At 38.8% G+C, this 26,529-nt stretch overlaps 1 protein-coding gene across 1 annotated transcript in view; it reads right to left on the reverse strand.

Annotated features, from left to right (window-relative positions):
• Positions 1–26,529, reverse strand: part of Cubn (cubilin) — a 225,260-nt gene that overhangs the window by 176,456 nt on the left and 22,275 nt on the right. Inside the window, exons 11-19 of the mRNA XM_021155681.2 lie at positions 25,098–25,219; positions 24,020–24,206; positions 22,923–23,035; positions 21,127–21,361; positions 14,041–14,222; positions 11,670–11,832; positions 10,416–10,606; positions 1,143–1,287; positions 168–346 (exon numbers count right to left, since the gene is read on the reverse strand). Of these exons, the coding sequence (XP_021011340.1) occupies positions 168–346; positions 1,143–1,287; positions 10,416–10,606; positions 11,670–11,832; positions 14,041–14,222; positions 21,127–21,361; positions 22,923–23,035; positions 24,020–24,206; positions 25,098–25,219 (1,517 nt within the window). The remainder of the gene's footprint in view (positions 1–167; positions 347–1,142; positions 1,288–10,415; positions 10,607–11,669; positions 11,833–14,040; positions 14,223–21,126; positions 21,362–22,922; positions 23,036–24,019; positions 24,207–25,097; positions 25,220–26,529) is intronic.

Genomic DNA, 26,529 nt, shown 5'->3' on the forward strand with positions numbered 1-26,529 from the left:
ATATATATATATATATATATATATATATATATATACTGAATTCTATTAAGTAGCATTATGCTAGGAAATTTGATGTCTATATTTGTGAGATTTTGATCTGTACAAGTCCTTTTCACATAAATGTATATAGTTCCTTTAGGAATAATGCAGTGGTCTTTCACTCTTACCTCAATGTAATCTGTATCACAGGAAGAAGAACTTCCAATCTGAAAGTCAGTGAAGTTAAGAAGAACAACTTCTCTTGGGGGCTGGGAGATGGCCCACCTACAGGTTCTTCGTCCAGCATATGCATTAGGATAGAAAGGTGAGCGAATGACTCCTTCTCCTCTTAATTCACCCCCACAAGCTGTAAATAGAAAAATGATAACCATGTTAGCTCAGAAATAAAGAATTCTTGACCTCAATTTCATTACAAATCTGTCTAAAAAACCAGCAGAATGTGACACTTTTGTGGGAATATTTTTCCTGCCATTCAAGAAAATAGAATAACTCAATTAAATTAAAATGTTAGAATAGTGTGTGAATTTGACATTTAAAAACCAAGTAGGAAGGGATGGCTAGGGGGCTAGAGAGGTGGCTGAGGAGTTAAAAGCCCTGGATGTTCTCCAGAGGATCTAGGTTTGATTCTCATCACCCATAAGTCAGCCCACAACCAGCTGTATATCCAGTCTCAAGGGTCCTGACAGTTCTTTTGGCCTCTGAGAGCATGGCATACATATGCTGTGCCCAGACATTCATGTATGCAAAAAGCCCATTCGTGTAAAATAATAAAATAATTTTAAAAATAGATAGGGATGAGAACATGATTCAGTCAATAAAGTGCTTGTTGTATATGCTTGAATTCTGTTCTCAAGCACCCATGAAGCTGGGTACAACAGTGTGTGTCTGCAATGCCAGCCCTGCGTGTGGGGGCTGAAAGCACAGAGCTAGATGGCTCCCTAGAGCTAACTGGCCAGCAAATCTAACTGGATTGTAGAGTTCAATGTTCAGTGAGGGACTCTGTCCTAATAAGGTGGAAAGGAAATGAAGAAGAGATAAAACACCCACCCTGGCCTCTATTATCACATGGTGTACACACATGCATACACACACATACACACAGAAACACACACACACATATACACAAGCAGAAGTTTCCTTACCAACTTGATAGTCAGCTCTGAAACTAGCCTTCTGGACTAAAGCGTCTATTCTCAGTCTGATCCAGACATTATTAGAAATTGATCTAATGGGGAACAAGGTTTCATTGCCACAGATCTTTCGAAGTAGGCTGTCATGGTCTTCAACCTAAGCAGAAAATTAAAGAAAAATTTGTATTGCTAATTAGAAAGTCACTTTGGTAGATATAGTAGTGTTTGGAGACTGGTCAATAGCACAACCAAAACAAATACAACTTTAATTTAGTAGTGTCTATATTACGCTTAGAAGTAGTCAGTGGGTCAGTTTTAATACAAACAACTGGTATCAAATGTTGATGACAATCTTAAGTCAATACAGCCTGTAGCTACATGATTCTTAAAATGTCTTAATTTCCATAATATCAACGAGGCCATAAATCTGTTCCTGCAGACAATTTGCCCAATCAACAAAAACCATGAATACAGCATATCAAAAAATGAAAGTTTAAGTGAATTTGCAATCCAAGGAATAAACTCAGTTCATTACCAAAAACATTTTAAAATGATAGGAGGAAGGTCAGCGAACAAGGGAGGGGAGGAGGAGGAAGAGGAGAGAGAAAGGAAGAGAGAGAGAGGGAGAGAGAGAGAGAGAGAGAGAGAGAGAGAGAGGAAAGAGAGAAGAGTGAGAGAGAATCAATGCTAAAAACTTAGAATAAAACCATTAAAAATAAAAAGCTAAGATTTAAACCTCATTATTAAAATAAAAAGTAGAATCATAAATGTCCTGAAGAACAGATTTTTAAAGGAGGATTGGGAATGGGGATACGAAAGGCAAATTTTAGACAAATCTAATAAGAAAATAAAAAATATGCCTGCTAAGTATACAAAATAAAAAATTTATAAACAAGTCACAAACACACAGTCTAAGAAACATGTAATTAATTAAATGCAATCCTGTATACAATTCTTTGTCTATGTATTTGAATGTTCAAGATAAACTATTTTAATAAAATTATATAAATCAGTAAAAGGATATGAAGAAGAGGAAAACAGGAATGACTGCCCCATGGATAAAACAGAGCATTGCTGGATAGCTTCTCCACTTGCTGCCCCTGAGAGGGAAGCACTCAGAGAGAATGGTGTGCATTTGCTAAGTCTTCTGCCCTCTTAAGAACTATAATTCCCCATGTATAAGGCCTCAAGCACAGCACAATTCTCTACTATCCAATCCCAGCATAAGTAAAATTAAAACCATGAATCAATTCCACAGAATCCTAAACAAAGTTCTAGAAAACTAAATGCGCACACTATTGCTAGCCTTATATACCAAACAACATAATAGCTCAAGTGCTAAAACACCTGTTGGCATTCCTGATTGATTAAAACCTAACAGACAGGTTCGGTGGGTAAAGGCCAAAGCTGACAGCTGGAGATGGACCCCCAGGACTGATATGGTAGATGTAGAAAACTGGTTTCTGTAAGTTGTTCTCTGGTTTCCACATGTCTGCTATAGTACAACTCCTACCACTATCACAATGAAACAAATAAATAAATACATGTAATAAACATTAAAGCAAGACTATGGAAGAGAGAAGAGAAATAAACTATTACAATACAATCAATTGCTTTAAGGCAACACTCCACACCTTTCAGTTCAGTGGCCACGACCTGTGTGAGTGGGCCCCGTATGTCCCCATCTGTCACCAGCTCGCTGCCTTCATAATCTTAACAAGTTATTCCATCTAAGCCTAGCTAATGAGATGGAAAGGAATATGTGAGACGGCAGTGAAATTTCCCAAGATTTCTGGTAATAAAATATTGACTTGAGAAAAGCTCTTGATATTTCTGACATTTGAAAAGGTGAAACACTAGAGACGCTCCACAGCTGAGAATTGTTTAAAGAGTATACACGAGATTCTAGCTTTATAAAATTATTCTAGAGGGCAGAGTAGCCCCAATATTAATCTACTCTCAATTAGCATTATCAAGGTATTGTTAACTAAGCAGCTCTGTGCTGCTAGGAGCCCCGTGAGATGGTCAGTGCTCACAGGTCTCAGTCCTGTCACTTAACACTGTGGCTCAGTCAGTACCACAATTAGGAATCTGGGAAATTTTATTTTTGTTTTTGTTTGGTTTTATCTATTATTCTGATGTTGGTGGAACATGACTAGTATAGAGCGGGGCGCTGGTGGCACATGACTTTAATCCCAGCCCTTGGGAGGCAGAAGCAGGAGCATCTCCATGTTTGTGATGGTCTATATAAACCGAGTTCCACCATAGCCAGGTCTACACAGGAAAACCCTGTCTTCAAACAAACAAGAATCACCTCATTAGAAAGTCTGACATGTGACGGTCATTCCCAAGGGTTCCCTGACATCCTGTGTGATTTTCATTCATTGCTCTGAAGCACAAAATGTTGTCCATGTTTATGTATCAAACAAGGTACTTTTGGGAATTTTGAATAGTCATGGTTTTCCAGGATGATCAATGGAACACAAGTGAAAAAAAAAATACTGTTTTCATCAGCGTGCATTTATTGTGGAGAAATCCTGGCAGTTTGGGGGAAGAACAGCTGATTGTGTTTTATCTCAAGCTGGGGCTTGCCCAGGTTTCTCACATATTGGAATAAATATGTTATTTATTTTGTTGCCTTACATTTACTCATAACAATGTTTTAATACAGTGCATGGAAACATATAGTTGAACTTCATTTCAAAATAGTAAAATAATGACACACAGCAATCTTATAGTAAAAAAGTGCTCTGAACACTTGCAGGAAATTATGGAGTGCTCTAAGATGGATACATGCAAAGAATTATGGAATACTCAGGAGACATGTCTTTAATCCAAGGTCATTAAGAATTATTTAGGTTAAAGGCAGTAGCTAGTAAGGGAAAGATTGGTGGGATATTGTGACATTGTTCCTCTCATCCAAAACTAGTAGAAATACAAAGTTCAAGAAGGATGCTTGTCAGTAATATATTATGGGCATGAAACCTGTAATGCTACCATAGGAGCATCTAAGATGCAGACAGATTTGCATGTGGATCCATACGCAAGGATGTTCTGCAAAGGGAAGAACGGAAGCTATTTTAAAAGGTCAGCCATGTGAGAGAATCGCATGCCACTCCACTGAGTCATGCTTATACCAGTTCCTTAGTCTAAGCTCTTGACATCTGCAACACAAATTTCTCATTCTTAAGTCAAGTTATGCTACTTGACTGAAAAGCAAGTTTCAGAGGACAAGAAAGTGTCCCTTTAGTATCTCACAAAACCAAACCAAACCAAACCAAACCAAAAGACAAGCAAAACAAAGCCTGTAAATAGGCATTTATAGTATTTGATAAATTCCTGTTGATCAATTAATGTGAGAGTGCACAATCTTCAATTCAGTCTTTAACAGAGGCAGCATACATACTGCTGCTCCTGAAGACTAGAATACAGGAAACTCGAGTAATATGGTACCCTGCTCTCATCCCCTGGGTTCTATTTGCTTCTACAATCATTGTCTCTCATTTCTATTAGTCCATTAGAAGATGACAAAAAGGAAGAAAAACAGCCAGGCAGCATTGGAGCTAGGTGAAGTGGCCGGTCCCCTGGGTCCTGATTAATGAAACTCAAGGACGTTAGCAAGGGAATGCAGCTGCCATCCAGATGTTATGAGAGAGGCTTTCAGGCCTCAAGGACCCTAGTCCTGGAAGGTACAATTGATTTTGGCTGTATTTCTTTTTGTGGAAGGAAACCTTATTAATTCTGAAAGCCTGTATTCTCTCTGGACCTCAGGCACAGCAGTACTTTAACCATCACATTTTAAAGCGAGATACTGGAATAAAATTTATCAACTGCTTGAACTGATCCCAAATTCACTTGTACTTAATGACTAAGCACTTGTAAATTTGTACTCTCACCCAAAAGAAATCTCTTTTCTTTGTGCTTGGAAGCTAGAATAGACTATCTCATACTTCATAATTACTGACTGCTTTTATGTGAAAGGATTGACTATCTGTTCTCTGTCATGAGACTTGCCATGCCTCCCGATGGAACGTGAACACTTATCCTTCCTATTGACTGTGGGCTTCGCCACAGCAATTGCTCAGCCCTGAGGAATGTGAGTAGCTGTGATGAACCTGTATACATAGAGGCCTTGGCTGTCAGTGGGTGACTCAAACATTCTTTGCTTTTCCTCTTGAGAAACCAGGAGTCTGGGTCCTACAAAGCCAAAGCCATATCAACAGAGCCTCAAGCAGAACAGATCCCAAAACAACATGTTGACAGGGGTAGGAAATAAACACACAAATGAACCATGGAGTGGATTTTGCTTGTTATCACTTTTGATTTGCCTGGGGAACATTATTAATTGTTTACCATAAAACAACCTAAAGAAAGATAACTAATATTGAAACTGGGTTTGTCTGGAGGGCATCATCCTGAGTGAGGTAACACAATTACAAAGGAACTCACACAATATGTACTCGCTGATAAGTGGATATTAGCCCAAAACTTAGGATACCCAAGATATAAGATACAGTTTGCTAAACGCATGAAACTCAAGAGGAATGAAGACCAAAGTGTGGACACTGTGCCCCTCCTTAGAATTGGGAACAAAACACCCATGGAAGGGGTTACAGAGACAAAGTTTGGAGCTGTGACGAAAGTACGGACCATCTAGAGACTGCCGTATCCAGGGATCCACCCCATAATCAGCTTCCAAACGCTGACACCAGTGCATACACTAGCAAGATTTTGCTGAAAGGACCCAGATATAGCTGTCTCTTGTGAGACTATGCCNGGGCCTAGCAAACACAGAAGTGGATGCTCACAGTCAGCTAGTGGATGGATCACAGGGCTCCCAATGGAGGAGCTAGAGAAAGTACCCAAGGAGCTAAAGGGATCTGCAACCCTATAGGTGGAACAACATTATGAACTAACCAGTACCCCGGAGCTCTTGACTCTAGCTGCATATGTATCAAAAGATGGCCTAGTCGGCCATCACTGGAAAGAGAGGCCCATTGGACACACAAACTTTATATGCCCCAGTACAATGGAATGCCAGGGCCAAAAAAATGGGAATGGGTGGGTAGAGAAGTGGCGGGGGGAAAGGGTATGGGGGACTTTTGGGATAGCATTGGAAATGTAATTGAGGAAAATACGTATTAAAAAATATTAAAAATTAAAAAAAAAAAAGAAACCGGGTTTGTAGTAACCAAGTTTCTCTTCTTTTAAGAAGTCATGGATATCACACAATGGGATCTTGCAGAGGGAGTACAGTAAATTCACCAATTTGGTGGTCATATTTGCAAAGGAACTACAGGTCCTGGTGCAAAACACCAGTGTTCTGTGAACTAGGCTCATGTTTCTCCAGGACTTATTTTGTTTCACTGTATATGTGTGGGTGCTTGTGTTTATACAGGTACACATTTATGTTAGGGTACACATGTGTGTGTGAAGGGGCACACACATGTAGAGGCCAAGGGACCCTTAGTGTGTCATCCTGAAAAAATGCCATCTGCCTCCTTTGAGACGAAGTTTCTAATTGGCCTGGAGCTCACAAACTGGGATAGTCTGGATGACCTTAGGGAGCCTCCTGTCCTAAATACCCCAGGCACTGGGATTACAAACATGTTCCTGCACATGGGTTAGGAATTTAACTCAGGCCCTCATGCTTGCAAGGTTAGTTCCTTAGCAAGTGAGCACTGCTGACTGTCTCTCTAGGATTTATTTATTCATTTTGTAAATGCTGAGTATTACAAACCCAGAGCCCCAGGATATAACGAATAACTAAGGCTTATGAAGTATTGCAAATGGCACTTAGAGGTTGAACTAGCTCCTAAGGAAAAAGTACTCATTAAACCCTGAGTTCTTGTAAAGGAACTATTTCCTGTACAGAGAGCTAAGATTAGCTGGGCTGCAAAACACAGTTCACACGAAATTTTAAATGTGAACTGCAGAGCTGAGTGAGCAAGACGCTTTGACATGTGGAATAGATCAGGTCTCAAAGCCTTGGCTGAATGCACGCATGTGTCTTTCTGTGTGCTAACTATCCAGATTTGTTTTTACACTCCAGACTCTAAAATCCATTTAAGTATGAAATCTTAACTCAAAGCAAATCAAATATTCTGAGACAAGGAGGTTTGGACGATACCAGGGTGGAAAAGAGAGCCTGGCCATATGGTAACATTCAATGTGTGAACTGTGAAGTCATACTCCCTGTGAATTGAATTGCAGGCTGACGGGTAACACAATAGCAAAGAGACCTGATCTTAGACACTGTTAGGCTGATCGGGGCAAGAGAGGAAAGGACTGTAGCGTCACCCCAAATGAGAGAATGGCATGCAAGGGATAGATGATGAGAGATAACAGGCAGAGTGTCTGAGTAATAACGATATTATTTATATCATTGTTATTATCATTATTATTGGCTATTACTTTTTTTTATTATATATTTAGTATATTTGACCACTTTGTGGCCAGCATTTCAGCATTTTAAGAACACTGGAACTCTCATGAGATAGTGTTGGTCCCAATATTTCTGCCAAGAAAATGATTTGATTTTTTAAATGAACTTTTTAAGATCAAGAAAATGTGATGTATTTTTTTTTTCCAGAAGTATCTTCTCTCGTGATTACAAGCTCAGCATGCAATCCCCTCTCTTCTCCTTCCCACTCTCATCGTGGATGTGCTGTCGTGGCCACTCACTGGGGTGGGCACAATGCTAAGGGACTGATAATAACCTCAGGCTCTCAGAAGACACCCCAACCTCTCCATCTCTTTATCTTTATATATGGAGACAAGAGCTTAGCACGTCCCTTACTGCTTTCTTTTCATCTTTGTGATTCTAGTCACTTTAGTCTGGTTTTACGTTTGTTTGGATTTTATTTCTTTTGTTTCGGTTTTGGTTTATCCTATGTCTACCTTATTCAGTCTCTGGGGCTGTGTTGGCCACTGTACCTGGCATCCTTGGTTTTTTTGTTTGTTTGTTTGGTTGGTTTTGGTTTTGGTTTTGAATATTTCTGTTGCCAACTGCTCAACCATATACCCACTAAGTACTGTCACCAGGGGAGCCATTTCCAACCACTCATAATAGGATTCAAGTCAAGAGCTCTATACATTTCTTTCATAGTATATTTCTCACATGTATAATTCATTTTTAATTTTTTATCATAAATATAAGATTATTTCCATGTCTGTGGGGAGTGGAGGAGACCCGGGTGAGTAAAGTTCTGAGTGATTGTGTGGTGTTGATATGGAAGTGGCCATGCCAAGGACCTTAGCCTCAGACCCACGAGAAAATATCAAAGCTTTCCCCTGGGATGAGGCTCAAAGCCTTCCTATGCCCTGTGTGCAGATGTTGACAGTGTGTGTGGGAAATGTTCACCATGCCTTTCTCCCTGTGGGCATCTATGGCCTGAAGACTCCTCTCCTATGGTGATTGCTCCTACTGAAGCCAGCTAAACCCGTCTCCTTGTTCATTTATATACAACAGTTCTGTTTCCTTGTTTGTCTGTAAGTAGTATCTCAGCTTCTTGTTAAGTTGTATGCAAGAACCCTGCCTCTCCACTCAACTGAATATAATTAGTAAGCTAAGCTTCTGGGGTGCCGCAGTTTCTCCATCAGAGAGTATAGCACACCCCATCCTAGCTCTTCTGTCTGTATGTGTGTCTGCTTTCTTTCCTTCTCTTTCCACCCTAGTCAGAGATGGTTTCTGAAGTTGTGCAAGGATGCATCACATTTCTAAGAAGGAAGAGCTCTCCCAGAAACACCTCTGTTTGGCTAGAAGGCACACCACTCCAGTCTGTCACCCTCTCCTGTAATGCTTCTTTTACAGTTCCCTGAGTGAAATGCAGGTTCTAGGGTTGAAAATATAAATGGGGGTATGAAATCATTTCCCTCTACAGCCTACTTCCAAGTCTTGGCCTTAATGTCATATACTTTAGATATTCTTAGTCAATCCCAGACTCGCATTTTCTGGAATAAAAATTTGAACTTTTATTATTACCTTCTGTGTCCTTCATTCACGGTAGTTTTGATTGCTTGAGACACTTATAAAATATTAATGAGACACTGTCTTCTATTGTGGAAAGATGACTTTTGTCACATCTATAATACTGTTCTATACAATTTAAAAGATTTCTTAGGCAAGAACAAATGAACTAAAAATTAATCTCTCTTTGACCTCATCATTCTTTAGCCATATTACACTGACCATGGGCAAAATGTAATTTTAGAAGGAGAAACTTTAGTGGAGGGGTGTGTGTGTGTGTGTGTGTGTGTGTGTGTGTGTGAGTGCATGTATATGTGTCTGTCTGTCTGTGAATGAATATATGTGTGCATGTGTGAGTTTATACATGAATATGTGTGAATGGGTGGTTTTGTTTAAGATAGCAATCTTCTATAATTTTCATCAATACCTTATGAAGCTGTGCACACATCAGAATGTAAGTAGGTGTATAGATAGCTACAGTAGAGTCTTTTAGCTGATTTTGAACTGGTATGATGTAGACAAGAGAAAAAAATTTGGTCTAGGAAAACTTACATTTGTATAATGTTTTGTCCTTTCCTGGATTTTATTCTCACGAAGGATAAATTAAAGGTAAGATACCCAACTGAAGAAGGAACTGAATACTCAAAGAATTGCCTGAAGTTATATAGACATCTAACAACAGAACTAAAATAAGAACTAAATTATTAACCAAGTTCCATTATAACTACAAAATATTCAGCCACTCTGCTTTACAAAATGAAGTTACTGAGTGCCAGTTTTGTGATCCCCTCCCATAATAATTTAAAGGACATGCCTGTGTCAAGACTAACTGGGAGCCATGGGCAAATATTGGACTCTCTCTAGGTTATGATGTCTGACATACAAAATTGCTCTAGAAAACCTCTCTGAAGCCCTAATCCCATCAATAAATCTAGTTAGGTTTACTCATGCGCATGTGCCTTAGTGATTAAGAGCTCCGTTGAACAGATTGGGATATAGCCCTTCTCTTAAGTTTCTAGCTTCCACTTTCCTTTTATCACTTTGCTGCCTCCATTTTGAAGCTCTTGCTGTTTCACCTTCTTAGGTCTGTTTTAGACAGATTCTTTTAGATCCTCTGAGAACTCTTGCTCTTTTACTCTCTGCTTTGACTTCCCACCCTCAGCATGTGCAGTGATGCTGAGCAAAGGCAAGCACTTCTGACAAGCTCTCTGGTGATCTAGATGCACCTGGCTTGACAGCCATTTGAAGACCACCACTCCACAGAACATGAAAATTGTAATGAGTGTCCCCCAAGGGTAACTGAATAGAAAGGTTACCTCGATGTAAGTGTGAGAACAGCCCCTCTGGCTCTCCAGCTCCACGTGGGTGAAGTTGATAACTATTTGCTCTCCTTGGGGTTGTGAGATGAGATAGACACACTGTCTGCTGTGACTGAAAGGTCCAGTCAAGGGAGGAAGGATGAGCTCACCCTCCGTGTCTGTGTAATTCCCACCACAGTACAGATCAGCTGAAGAGAACAAAGGAAGGAAAGAATGGTCATGAGGATAGCATCTGGCTGACCTCTGTACATTATGTTCAATTTTCAAAACTTTAGCTCCTCCCTACCCACCCTGCTTGTTCCACCCTATATGAGCCCATGCCACCCACTACAAGGATTTCCAGTTTTATATATATTCAGCATATCCCCGCAGAGACCAAAGAAGTGGATACAGAGATGTGATTGAACTGCCCAATCTATGACTCTCTTCTGTAAATTGCTTTTTAAGAACATTAGTGCTTTGCTTCATTCCATAAAGATTTAAGTCACTTTATAAAATATTGTGGCTGAATAACATATATAACTATATAAAAGAAGAATATTGAATGAGAGGGGGTATAGAAGAGCAGCATGTCACCATTAATAGTACTTACAGCTGTAGGAATTACCAACACTGACTGTGTGTTCAAACTGAAGCCAAAGCAGAGGGAGAAGGGACGAGGGGGTGGTCTGCTTATTATTTTTCCTAATACAGAGACTTACAAGGAATCCTCTCTACAACACAATAATAGGTGTCAAAACCAAACTTCTCTAACTCACTCAAATGAAAAACATGCACTACTTCATTGCTGTCCTTTGTTCCAAGGTATGAATGGAACTGAGAGTATCATAGTGACGTGTATGGGAGTGAGCTCTAGTAACGGGAACAATATTTTCCTGGATGTTGGCTTCTGTGCACTGGACTTGATCCAAAAATGAAGCCAATGTTTTTCAAACAGACTATGCTGTTCCCATGAACAATCTTGCATGCAACAAAACAGCAAAGACCACTAGAGAACTGAGGTTCTGAATTAGTTAATTTTAGGTGCCTCTGGTCTCCATCATAGTGTTGATCGCATAGTTGAAGGGTTAAGGAGTATTGTAGTATCTAATGTTCTGAAGATACTGAATCTGAGGTGGTGTAAGAAATACTCATGAAGGTGTGTCACTAACCTCAGAAAGCCTTCAGCTTAGGCATGGCCAAGACAAGCACCTGTGAGAATAGCATCACACTCCCAAGTTGGAGTCAGTCCTCAGTGGGCAGATTACTTACATGGTGTCGTTAGATAGGTGATGTGGAAGCCTTTGTCACTAGTCTCGGAGTCAGAATGGAAATGAATTCTTGCTGCGGGACCTGTAGTCTGGAGTGGTGGGGTAGACAGAGAAGTACAGAATTTCCCAAGAATGGGGTCATGATGGAAAGGACCATCTCGAATCTAAAACAACAACAACAACAACAACAACAAAAAACCACAAGTCATTAAGTTGAAAGTAGTCAGGTTCTCATTAACCAAGCCAATTGAGACACAAGCTTCAGAAAATCTGTCACTTAAGTATGGTAGCAAGGCAGGGCAACCCAAAGTGCTGGTTTAACAAACTATTATTTACAAGTGAAGGATGCCTTTCTGTCATATACATATTAATACAAATTCACAGTCTGTGTTCAGTAAAGAATGTGTCCTCACAGTCCTGTCAGATGTCTCATCTTCTGCTGAAATTTCAACTCTGGGGTTGAATACATACTTTGGATTTTTCTTAGGATGATGTAAAACTCAATTGTTTTCTTTCATGCTTCTCCCTCCCCCAAAGTAAAGAAATCCTGGTAATTTAGAAGAAGAAAATGAGTATTTCAAAGGAAATGGAAGAATGGGTTGTAGTGATGTGAACTGACCTGCAACTTGTGTGGGTACACGGGATATGCAGGGAGATACAGATGGGAAAGATGGAGCATAGAGCTGCCTTTAAAGAGCAACCCTGTGACTGTCATCTAGCACTGCACACAGTACATACTGCATGCTGACAGCGTGACCTTACAAACTCCTTTTCTATGTGCTCATGTGGGTGAATTCTGTGTGTATATGCTTGTGAGCATGTATTATAGGTATGGATATACATATATATATATATATATATATATATATATATATGGATATATGCATATACACATACGTACTTGTAGGGAGGGAGTTCTTGTGGAGGTCAGAGGACAATATTCAGGAAACAGTTTTTATCTTCTACTGTGAGATTAGGTCATCAAATTCAGGTCTTCGGGCTTGCTGAAGCCAAGTCATCTCACCTACCCAACCAATCCATGATATAACCTCCAGTCTATGATGTGTTCCTCCTCTCTGCTCCTCCTCTGCCCCTGTCTTCCTGTCCCCCTTGCTCTCCGTTTTCATAGGACTGAGGATTAAACCCAGTGTCTCTTGTAATCTCCAGCCCTTAAAGACCCTGGTTGACTTTTTATGTGTTCAATAAATCACATGAGCACTCTACAATTCTGACACAATTGTAAAACTCTATACTCCGTAGAGCACCAAGGAGTGAATAAACCAGAGAATATTCTCCTATGGTCAACTTCTTTTACTCAAATCAATTTTTCCATTGGCAGCAAATTTATAAGGCAGTGTTACTTTATTTTTTACTTGTAACTAGTTCCTTGATACCCTGATGAGAAATGAGAGGGAGTTCAATATTGTCCAGGTGATTGATACTTTCTATAATATGCTATTCAGAAATTAATATGTAAGAATTAAAGGCTTTAATCTTAATTTGATATGCTTTATTGAATATTAATTTCACAATAACTCACTTTTTACTGTCAACTTTTAAAAGGATATTTTGCTAAGACTTTCCAAGGAGAAACTGATATTTGAGTCATTCCCAAAGGTTTCAAATTCATTATTACCGCTGCTAATGACTAATGACTTCAACTTCGGAGACCTGCATGACAGCTGCATCCTTCATCCTTTATGAATAATTCCACAGCACTTCATCCTTCTCTAATGGACTCAGAAAGGTTCACTGTCTCTTTGGCACTGTTGTGGGGTACTGAGATTTACAGTGGCAAAAGTGGAGGAGCTACCTTAGAAATAATCTCCTTGGTGACCTTTCCAGTCCTCAAATGCAGAACCACATGTTTGATGTATCTAATTGTGCATGAGATGTGAATGTAATGGCCCCTTTCCTCTTCCATATCTTAACCTTTTGCTAATGGAATAGAGGGGACTGACTCCCCTCCTCCCAAGGGTAATTGTCAACATTTTCTAGTCAGATTCAACACTGACAACCACTTCCTAGAGAACCATTATGGCCCCCTAGAGTCAAGTGGTGTGATATCTTGAGGGCTTGTCTTGGAAAACTAAAAATCAAAATCTGTATTGAAAAAGACAAGCATTGCTAGGTTTTATTATTACTCCAGGAGTCTGAATTTCCAGTAAGAGACAGGGGGATGCAAGGCAAGCTCTTCCACACTCAGTAGAGTAGAGATTTAACATCAGCTGCTTAAGCATTGGTAACATAGGAGGGCCATCCATGAGCGTCATTAACCACAGTGTCCTGAGTGCTAATTACACTCTATCAAACCCTATCTAAATGTGGGGGCTTTCAGTTGTTCTTTTTGTTGTTTGTTTATTTGTTTTTACCTCCAAATAGTCTTTACTGCAGTCATTGTGGCTCTCCAGGCTCAAGGTGCCAAAGGTAAATGTTATCAAGGAGCCAGGACTGGCTAGAATGTTCCAGACACAATCTCTTCCTGGGGGGTAGTTTCCAGGGTACCCCGGAGATGTAATAGAACCATAATTACCAGTCAGTATGCCACCACACTCTGAAAGAAGAGACAAAAATTACTAAATTCATATGTGGGCTAAAGTTCCATGATTCTCACAGACTCTGTGGTCAGAAGGCAAGCTTCATTAACATGACTATGAAAACTTTAGGATATCCTCATAAGTTACACAGTACTTCAAGCTGCCCAGTTTCATGTCTATAAAGTTAGTACCAACTGGTATGTAAGCAAGTCCCCCATGTAGGAACTCTATGCCTCAGAGCATCATACAGTTATGTGATTTAAGACACAGAGCTGACCCTTCTGGACATAAATAATGGGAGAACAGATTCAGTCCCTTACCCTGAAAAGATTAGTTTTTATATAGCAACTTTAAAAATTAAAAAAAAAAAACCCTGGAACTTCTGTGAGCCCCTACATCTTTCAATAAACCAGAATACTTTATATTTTAAAATAGTTAAGGATCACATATAGATCTCTTTTCTTTTCTTTTTTTTTTTCTTTTGTTTTTTTCTTCCTTTTTGGTTTGGGTTTCTCTGTGTAGCCCTGGCTGTCATGGAACTCACTCTGTAGACCAGGCTGGCCTCGAACTCAGAAATTCTCCTGGCTCTGCCTCCCAAGTGCTGAGATCAAAGGTATGCACCACCACACCCAGCTATAAATTTCTTTTAAGAAAGTTTTTCTTATGCTGTAATAAATTATTAAACTTATACAAATTATATAATTACAAAATAGTTTTATAACATATAAATCATACATAAATTTTATGATATAAAAACTATAAAATAAGCCAGGCGTGGTGGCACATGCCTTTAATCCCAGCACTTGGGAGGCAGAGGCAGGAGGATTTTTGAGTTTGAGGGCAGCCTTGTCTACAGAGTGAGTTCCAGGGCAGCCAGGGCTACACAGAGAAACCCTGTCTCGAAAAATCCAAAAACAAAACAAAACAAAACAAAAAAAAACTATAAAATAAATATGTTGTTCTTTTTTATAAGTAAATGTACATGGCGATTAAGCCACTGTACCAGGAATGAAGCAAGTACAGCAGTGAACCGGGCCCCAGTGCTTCCAGATGCTAGGCCTGTACTTCCAGATGCCAGTCCCAGTGCACTATACAACTCCCTATGTGGCTGAACAATGACTAGAAACGTCTATAAGAACTGTTTCCCTATAATATTCACATTTATTTAGTGGAGAATTTTTGGTCATTTGTAATAAAGGTTACAGTAGAATCAAAAAGCAGAAACACCAACTAATCAAGACTTTGTTAAATATACCTTAAGAAAGAAATAAAACTAAGATGACATTTTAAATATGTTTGATATTCATAAAACCACACACACTAAGCCAAAGATTTGTTACCAAAGGAAAACCCAAAACAATTAGTTTCATGGTTTTCATTGAACCTAGCAGGGAACATCCAAGATCAGAGAGAAGTACATTTTTAAAACTTAACTTAGAAGTCTATTATCAGTATAAAACTTTTAAATTTATAAAATAATATAATCAATGTAAAATTTTAAAAGATCAAATGTAAGTGTAATATCTAAGTTACCATCCATAATATAGAAATTTTCAAAAAAGAAGAGTAATATGAAGAGAGAGTACACTGAAAAGATCCCAGCATCTTTTGCACACATAGAAAGATGTCCAGCATCTCTGCTACCACTGAGATAAGGTTTCTTGACTCTCAAAGTCAAGAGTCCAGAATGTTAAAAACAAACTATTAGGCTGGCTGTGAAGTAGTCACTGTCCCACACTGTTATAAAAACACAGGATGTTCTGAACACTGCAGAAGAAATATAACACATAAAATACCATGCATGCGGTTGACCAAACAATCCCAAAGGCACAGTGGGAAAGTTGGAATAAGGCTAACATGCAAGGTATTTTTTGCCATAAAATTTAGAATTCCAAAATGGTAGAAGAAACAGGTCAAGAGCACATCAATATATGGTTTAACAGGCCAGGACACATCTATGTAATGCTGTGCTCCGTTCAAGCTTTGATGCAGTCCCCAGGCCCAGGGAGGACAAGTAAACCCCTCCACATAGGGAATACTGCTTCTTATCTGAGAAGGGAAAATATTAGCCTATATGATTATTGGCGATATAAGTGTAAAGCTAATTTTACAAACCATCTACTTATAGCAGATAGCAGGATAGAAGAGTCAGGAATGGAAACTAGACATTTTAAAAATGCATAATGTTCTTATGAGGGCTTTAGCACTGTGCATACATCTTACACAATTATAAAATGACATGTATTGACCAATTTAAGAGGGAATCTCTAAAATCACAAATAAGAGGAAATAATTTCAGTGAACTGAAAAATTAAATGTGAATACTGGAAACGTGTGACTTTAATACCCTGTGATCCTACTCAAAACAATATGCCTTTAGTTTTTTTTATTACTAATTAGATGGGGCCATGTTATGCATATCATACAGATTTGGGACTTGTAATCTTCTTGCCCTCTACTTCCTGAGTGCTGGGACTATAGATGTGTACCAATGTGTCCCATGCAAAATGTACATAAAGTATATAACACCAGCAACAAAACATTAAGTAGTTTTCAATTATGTTATTAGAGATAATATTGCCATTGATCTTAGGAAAATTTGTAGGATCAAATCCTGAAGTGATACACTAATGTTGTACACTAATGGGAATCCTGGTTTTTGTGCAGGAGAAAAGAGCCATAAATGTCAAGGAAAAATAAACCTTAACTTCTTAATAATAACATTATTAAGCTCCCTTAATAATAATATTAAAACGATGTTTTCTACTTCTGTTCAGAGACCCTGCAACAGAAATCAGTTGTAGCACCCAGATGTAGGAGTTAAAGTCCGTTTTCCATAGGACATGACAGCTCTCTCTGGAAGCAGCTATTTGCACTGCTGAAGCCATCAAACTGTGGAAGGGCCTGGAACATCCTTTCAAACCAGAAAGCAAATCAACATTCAGAAGTCACTGGAGTCTAAGCAAACAGACTCAGAAACTAAGTAGAAAAAAAAAAAAAACATGAAAAAAGAACATTTTTTTGGTTTGTTTTTGTTGTTTGTTTGTTTGTTTGTTTGTTTGTTTTGAGACAGGGTTTCTCTGTGTAGCCCTGGCTCTCCTGGAACTCACTCTGTAGACCAGGCTGGCCTCGAACTCAGAAATCCACCTGCCTCTGCCTCCCGAGTGCTGGGAATTTTTAAAGAATCTAAAATATCTTTTTAAATGTCAGCTCTTATCAAGTATACTAATTTATGAAAAACAAACCAAAATGAAATTAATCATTTTGAAGAATCCCAGGGAAACAAGTCATTAACTCAAATACCAACAAAAAGGGAACAAATTAAAAATGTATCATGCATTTCCTCTCTCCTAGTCTGCTTCCTGTTCCTCTCATAAATACTGAGCAAGAACAACCAAGGGACAGATTGGATCTATTTGGCTTGCAGGTGACAGGTGACAGTCATCATAAAGGAACTCAAAGCAGGAACCTGAAGGCAGGAAATGAAACATCAGAGACCCAGGAGGAGTGTTGCTTTCTGGCTTGCTCTCCATGACTTGCTCCGCCAGATTTTTTTTACACAAATAGGATGATCTGCCTAGGAATGATACCACCCACAGTAGGAGAGGCCCTCCCTGCTTCCTCAATTACCAATTAAGAAAATGCCTCATTTAAGCATAAGTAGCCTGTAGGTATAGAGGCTACTCTGAAAGGGGCAGTTCCTCAACTGAAGGTCCTTTTCCAGGTGATGCAAGTTTGCATCAAATTGACACATCCTCTAGGATCTACCTGTAAGCAAATACCTGATGTAGTGAATTTATAAGCCTTTTGATTACCTGAGATGATAGACAGACAGACGATAGATAGATAGATAATAGATAGACAGATAGATAGATAGATAGATAGATAGATAGATAGATAGATAGATAGATAGATACATAGATACATAGATACATAGATAGATACATAGATACATAGATAGATACATAGATAGTAAATGATACACTTATACTCTCATTATTTTGTGGGTTCCTATGAATCTAAGAGCTGCTAAAAACAAAAAGCCACTGCAGAAAGCACAAAAGGGATGCTTTGGAATGAGAACATCACCAATCTGATCAATCCAGAAGTAATAATAGAGAAAAAGAAGATATGATGTGCTACCAAAAGTGAATACCTTGGCAAGAAAGAAAAAAAAAACTTAATAGACCTTTTGATCCAAGCACCAGTTTACAACATGATAAAGGGCACATGAGATGCAAACAGCACAATCCAGAAATGTGGATGAAGTGTAGAACACATAACTAGTTTCTTTAACAAATAAACTTCAACAATGCTTATTTCTTGGTGTTAGAATAATTGCTTATTGTTACTTTGGGGGGTATTAAGGAGCAAATAACACTGTACTGTGCTCTTTGAGCAATGGAAAAGCTTATGAGCTGAATCCTGGGCTTATTCTGGAAATCTTCCCATGTGCAACTTCACATGGTACGGAAATAAACAAGGGAGACAGTAATACTTCTGCTAGCTTAAGTCAACAAAACCCCAGAATTTGAAGCTTCTCAAGTATTCAAAATTGCAGAGCAACATACTATGTAAGCAAGCAGTTGCATGGATCCAGGGAATGCCAAGGTTGAAGGGAATGAATAACCTTGCTGTTATCATAGACCCAGTGAGAAGGGTAAGAGTTTTGTGAAAATTCTGAAAAGAACTGAAGGTTCAGAAAGCCCATGCTAGAACAGTAAGAACCATGTTCTTAGGAATCATGGAACTTTGACACACCCTTCTCAATTCCAGCATCAGTTGGATCCAAGCAATCCATCAGTAACGTAACTCCCTGTTAATACAAAGCTGTTTTGAGAATACAACCCAGAGACCTTATAACACGTTAATTGTGATGCTCTGTTCATGATACAGTTATTAAGCCCAAGTTGGGAAAAGTAGACAATAATAAACAAGTCACTCTGAGCACAGCCAGAAATACTCTGATACTGGGGCTTCCGAACAAAGACTCCATAGTAACGGTAGTGAGACTTAGAGGGGAAATTTGACAAAAAATTGACTATGTTTTCAATAGAAAAATAAAATCCATGATAGATATGATATTAGCTGTTATATCAATGATAAGCTACAATTCATAGAAGCACAGAGGTTAGGTATAGAGTAAGGGACTAGGGCGTACAGATACATCTCCTTACAAAGGGGAAATAGAGTAGACAGTTCTACATGGGTGATGGGAGGGGCAGCGGCTAGAACAGGAGTAGCAAATGAGAGGTGGATGAGGAGGGAATGCAAGAAGAGATAGCTAAAATTAAGTGCTTTTTGAGGGGTAGTATAGAAGCCTAGTACAGTAGAAGCTTCCTAAACACACACACACACACACACACACACACACACACACACACACACACACACACAAAGGAGATCTAAATGAAATCAAGTAATGGAGTGAAGACAGTCCCAGCTGAGCATCTATTTTGTCACCAAATGAAGCTTGTAGAAGCAGGATTGGGTTACATCTAAGTGAGTTGAAGGTCAAGGTCCCATGGGAGGCCCAAACACTCCCAAACAAGACCCCATTGTTAGAGACAACACCTACACAACAAATTGAACAGGAAGAAGTTGAGCTGGTGCCTACATAGAGCCCATATCCCTATGTTCGGTCATCTTTAGTACAGGAAGGCACTGTACACACTACCAAAAGAGAAATGTAAATGTCAGCCTGGCCACAAATGCTTTGACCTACAGTGCTATCCTGCCTGCTAGGACAATGGTGGCACCAAGCATGTAGGGGTAACCAACCAATAACTGATTTCACCTAAATTAAGAGAGTAGATCTTATGCATCCTCAATATACACTGAACAAAAAAGGACAATAAATATTCGAAATAATTAGGAAAGGAAAATTAAATAAAATATATTAAGCAAAGTCGTCTGAACAAAATTAATAAAGTCTATACTCATAGCTTGCTACCTCAGTGCCCAAGTTGGAAAAAGTAAACATGTCATCAGTGGAGAACAGTGTCTTAAGTCTCTGGAGAAATGACACATTTGCACAGCACTACCAACCAAATTGACTAAGTTGTCATATATAGACAGCCACGTCCAATTACTACAAAATACATGGTTTTTCTCACTACACGAGAAACATAAATACAGATGGGAAAGTATATCAAACTGAATACTAATAAAAACACACATTTGAACCTATGGATGAAAATAAAATAGAGTAAAACGCTTCACTTCAGTGCATACATTCAAAGGTGTTTTGTTGCATGTGTGTATGTCACGTGCATGAGTGTATGTGTATGCAGAGGCTGGGGGGTGGCTTCAGCTGCCTTTCTCAATCTCACATCTTCTTACAGATGGAGGTGAGGCCTCTCACATGAACCTGGAGTTGGTGGCTTTTCTTAGGCTAGCTAGCCAGCTCGCTCTGAGGAGCTGCTTTCCCCACCTGAGAAGCACTGGGCACACAGGCAGCTTGTCCCTCTGGCCCAGCTTGTGTACAGGTCCTTGGACCTCTAGGAATGTGGAAAGCACAAATTGAACTTGGTGAAGTATTCAAAACCAGAAGAGAAAAAAACAACATGAAGTTGACTGAGATAAGAACGGATCTGGAAGGAATTAGGGGGAAGAGAGGGAGTAAATGAAATCAAAATAAATTGTATTAAGCTCTGAAACAATCAATACAAATAGTATGTTAAAACAATCCCCCAATTCTGTCCAGTAATTTTATAAGGGCCCCATTACTAATCATGCATTCTAGCTTTGCAATACACCCTAGTTTTTCTGTCCTTGAAATCAAAAATCAAACTCATTTTTAAATTATTTGTTCTTGACTATTTAGACAAACAATGACTATTTAAAATGTTGCATTGTTTGTAGTCTCCAAACATGTCCTAACATCATGAACGTTCTGCTTGCTCTTCATTTCCTACTTACCTGGTAGCTTCGCTTCCCACCGTGCGGTAAAGCCTCTCCCACGTTTTATGTATTCTGAGTAGAGATGGAAATAGAGAGAGTTGGCACTGCTGTGGACCCCCTGCGGGGGCGTGGAGCCACAGTATCTACCAAGTGGGAAATCTGCAGAGGAGTCTCCATCATGAATCTGAAGGTACTCCCGGGGACAATTGCTGGCTGATTCTAAATCAAAAAACGTGAAGGTAATATGCAGAACCTGGAAGAACATGAAAACACTTCCATGTTAATGCAGAAGCTTAGCTAATAAGTACTCACACAAAGAGAGACAGCCACCAATCTGTAGTTGCTCACCAACATGGATAGTAATTCTACTTTAAAATCATTCAATCCAAACTATAATTCATAGAGAAATATGAAAAAGTCTCTGGGGACTTTTGGAAATGCTATTTATCTTAATGGAAAAAAATTTAATTATTTTCTACTTGAAGAATTTTAAATGGGAATCAAATAAATGTTAATTAGTTGTTTATGTTTTCTATTATATCTTATGGCAAAAAGACTATGTAAAATTGTATCACCAAAAAAAAAAGGATGAATTTTCTTTAAAATGGTAATAAACATATAAAGATTTTTCACAGCATCTTTTCCTTGGAAAAATAAATTTTCAATGTCAGGAAATAGAATTCACTAGAACTAAATGGAAGGAAGGAAATTCACACAACAGACCCAGTGGGAAACTTTTTTGGAATTTATTCACAATAGAATAAATTATGTAATTACCAAGCTACAACTGGTTGTCCTTCTTTACAGGAAATAATATTTTTGACTCTTGCACAATGTCCTCTATAACATTAGTTTGCTGGGGAAAGTTAAGATTTCAAGGGAAAAAAAATTAACTATTTTCCCGTTGAAATTTTAACTATTAAGGCATACCACTTTAAGTCTGAGAATTGCTTGGAAAACAAGTACTTTAGAAATCTGAAAGTTCAGGAATGATGAAAAAAATCATGGGCTCAGATGTTAGTTTTAGTTCTTCATGTAGTGACTCAGAGTCATGAACTTTGGAGTCAGTTGTCTTGAGGTTAAATTTCTTAAAAACCACGTGCCATTTAAAGAGCACACATATCTGGACAAATGTTTCAAACAATTTAGGCTCCATTTACACACACATTAAAAATAATTTTTAACTTGAATTTAAAGTATACTGAAGTATATGAGGCATATGGTACCTGGCACAGAGTGGCTACTACATAGGAAGCCATCTTAATATCAGTTGCCCCCACTACATGACAACCCACTAGGGTCAGTGATCATCTTCAAATCCTACATTTGCAGCATTTGCAGTAACAGCACAGTTTAACAGATTTACTACGGGCCTACAGCTAGACAACCAATGTTGGGAATCCTTCATTAACTGCAATAAGAGATGGCTGAGATGGCTAGGCAAGGGGTGGGAAGGAGTGGGGGGGGGGGAGGATGGAGAGACTCTAGAACCAAACTTGATTTGAAAATTCATCTGTTCCTTTTATAAGCTAGGTAGTATTAAAAGATGAAAACCCCAACCCTTCTCTTACTTCCTGTTATCTCAACTGTAAAATAAATATGTTGTTCATTTCAAAGAGTTTGTATGGAGTTAGAGAAAGATAAAACAAAGTATATAGTCCAAAGCCCTGCACATAGAAAGTGCCCAATATGTGACCGTGGAACTCTCATCCGCACTTTCTCTGAGTGTACACGCATGCACATACATGTCATATGTATCGTCGTTTTGAATGTACGCGAGAGATCTGCTCATAGACAAGGGTTACTATGTTTACCTTTTCCTCATCGGTTCTGACAACCCAGAAACAGTTCACGTTGTGGACATAGGTATCATTCGGGCTCTGGTAGGCAAAGGTTCCTTGTGTCCCTGAGAGGATCCCTCCACAAGCTGCAAAAATAAAAAAGATGAATTATGGTTTTCATAGATTATTGAAAGGAAGAGAGTAGGCTCCTCCAGCCCCCTCTTCTCTGGTCCCTTTGTGCTGACATCAAGCCTCCTCCCTCCTTTCTGCATCCACGGTCCACTTCACTCCCAACACATTTTCTCCAAACTTCAATCGATTCCTTCATCGTCCTTGGCCACTGCCATGATAGACCAGGCTTTACGCCACATGAGTCAATTACAGCATCAGTTCTGCCATTTAATGCCACCTTCTGCTGCCTCAAGGTAGTCTCAGTTCCTTGACTACATAGGGAGTAGATAAGTAGAGGAGGTGTTTTCTGCTTTTATATTTCTATCATTGTCCTAAGCATGTGGTAAGACCTCAATCAATGCACTGATCTGAAAACAGGAGTAAGAAGAGAGAGCTTGCAGCTGGTAGAGTAGACTTGGATGAAGAGTTGAGTGTGGTATCTAAGGAACAGATGCATCTGGATGGCAAATGAGAAAGGAATTTAACCTGGCTGAAGTGTGAATATCTCTATGGAACTAGAGAAATACATAGTGATATGGATAGAATGAAGGCTGCTCATTGACAATAAATGACAATAAATACCTTGATTAACCAGGCAAAGTATCAGTAAGTGGGAGAATGATGAGTTAGGGTCCTATGAGCACTAGATGCCTGCCACGAAGAAAGCAGCCCTCTAAGAAACCTGAAAGGCAAATTCCTCAGTATATGGTACATTATGAAAGAATATACAGAACATGGAAAATATTCACAATATTTCTGAAGAAAAATGTTTCCTGTTGAAAATGAGGTTTACAAATACCACTTCGTGGATTCTATGCTATTTCTGCAAGGAGAAATCTACTTGTCAGCATGTAAACTGGTGAAGAAATCAGATTACATTGTCAAACACGCAAAAAGTCTATTGGACGATGATACCCCTAAGCTAGGAGCATCTGTGGTTGAAGGAATGTCTTCCTTACCTGCCTGGGGAGTCTGACAGTAATAGCCAGTCCAGGAGCTCGTGCAGTCGCAGGTGAAGCCATTGACACCATCAATACAGGTGCCTCCATTCAAACAGGGGTTGCTCACACACTCATTAATGTTTTCTGTACAGTTCTGTCCAAACCAGCCTGAGTCACACTTACAGAAATAACTTGATACTGTTTCCTAAGACGAAAAGAAAACGCCATACTACAAATCAAATGGACAGAAAATATAAGAGAATCAACCCAAATCATGAAAAGAAGTGACAATGTAAGGTATATATTTAACAGGAATTGAACTATACTGTGTATTTTCCAATTGACAAAATCATTTATTACTGAGTATAAATAGTCATGTTTATTTCCATAAAACTATAGGTTTTGCTTACTAGTTTGAAAATCATTGATTAAAAAAAAACAAGACAACTAAATGGGGGGCAAAAGATAGAGCTCATATTTTGAAGGGCTTGCTGCATTTTAGAGGACCAGGATGCAGAACCCAGTACCCATATCTGACAGCTTGCAACTGCCTATAATTCTAGTTGTATGATACCCAACACTCTCTTAACTCAGCAGGAATCTCCATACAGATGGTGCACACAAGTCCACGCAAGGTCATACACATATCAAACTATAAATAAATCTTTAAAAAAAATCAATTGATTGGCTTATTGGTTTTCCTGGGAACCAAAGTTCCTACCAATCTCTAATCTGAGAATCAGAAACCTTAGCATAAAGCTTGAATCATTATCTTTAAACTTGGTGCCTGGGTGCTGGTGATACATGCCTTTAATCCCAGAGCTCAGGGGGCAGGGGTATGTGAATCTTTGAGTTTGAGGCCAACCTGGAGAGAGAGAGAGAGAGAGAGAGAGAGAGAGAGAGAGAGAGAGAGAGAGAGAGAGAGAGAGAGAGAGAGAGAGAGAGAGAACCTCCCCCAAACAAAACAAAACAAGCAAAAACAAACAAACAAACAAACAAACAAAAACCCTAACTTAAGAATCATATGAAATAAAATGGTGAATCTATGATTAGTTGTTTGCAAGTTTTTAATCTCCCTAAAAGGAGCAAGACTCACAATGCACTGTCCATTTACACATGGGTGTCTTGAGCACATATTACTGAGGCGTACACATCCATTAGACCCGTAACCATTTCCTGTATATCCCGGAGGACAGGTGCAGACAGGCAAGAAAGACCCTGTTCAGAAATAAAAATGGATGTGTAAGTGTAGGTATTCTTGGTTCAGAGGCAGTCATGAAATTCAATTCTAGTGTCCAGATAAGAATCCACCAACTTCAAGTGCATTTTCTCCTATGGGCAGCCAAGACAAAGCAAGAGGAGAAATGATTAAAATCTCTGTTTTTCCCATTTTATTGTAAAACAAAGCATTAGATGTTTCTGATTTCTTATATAAGTTTGCAATCATGCTCTCATGTAACAGATGATCTAAGGTTATGTACAAATAAGAAGGAAATATGAAATGGGAAATGGCACTTCTTCGTCAGAAAGGGATCTTTAGTACAGAATAAAATTTTATGGCAGCAGTATCTGTCTCAAGCAATTATATCTGTGTCTACACATACAGAGATTGCTCAATCCTATCTATAACCCTATAAACAGATGTTGCAAGCAATATAGACCTGTGTCTACACATACAGAGGTAGATTGCTCAATTCTCCCGATAATCCTATAAATGGATTCTGCTATAAATATTTACATCTTTACAGATAAAAATCAAGCACATAAAGACTGTCCTGCCCAAGGAGACACAGTTAGAATGTGAAAATTCAAGAGAAACTTTAAGGCCTGGTACCAGTGATAGCAAGGATTAGCACTAAACGGGCAGGTCTCGTGTTCCAGACACGGGTATATGCAGATTTCACCTAAGTCCAATTCCACTGAAAAAAAATGAATTTGAGGCATTCGAGGGAATTTTGTGATGAAACTACAGATTAAAATAATACAGTAACACAATAAACAAAATAGAAACACCAATGCTTCTTTAATGTTTTATTCTAAGCTTCCATGTTACAAAATTCAAGGAAAGACCAAATAAGTAGTTGGAAAAAGAAGTTGGTCAATTTTTAAAAATGATTGAATCTTCTAGTACCATTAATAATTACAAGTGAGTTAGAAGCTAAAAATAATACTAAAACATCCAGGATTTTCAGTTTTATTCTGTAATGCCTAGAACAAATACCTCCTTTAATATTTTAGGAATTTCCACTAAATACAACATCCAGAGATTTTCAGATTCCCTAATTGCTGAAGGTCACCATGTCACTGCAGAAATACATTGCTGTCATCACTATAAAAGAGCTGGACTGTACTTGGTAATGGGAAAGAGTCACTAAGGTGGTACTGGTTTTGAAAGCATGAAGGGGTTATGAAGAGCAGCTGAGGCTTGGCACTGTGAGAGCCAATGGAAGGCCATTGGTGAAGGTGCAGCCTCAGCTGTAGTTGATGGCCCAGGACTGAAGGGGTCATGCAAAGGATTTGAGGCTTGG

The sequence above is a fragment of the Mus caroli genome, chromosome 2 (genome assembly GCF_900094665.2).
Source record: "Mus caroli chromosome 2, CAROLI_EIJ_v1.1, whole genome shotgun sequence".
Classification (NCBI taxonomy): Eukaryota; Metazoa; Chordata; class Mammalia; order Rodentia; family Muridae; genus Mus; species Mus caroli.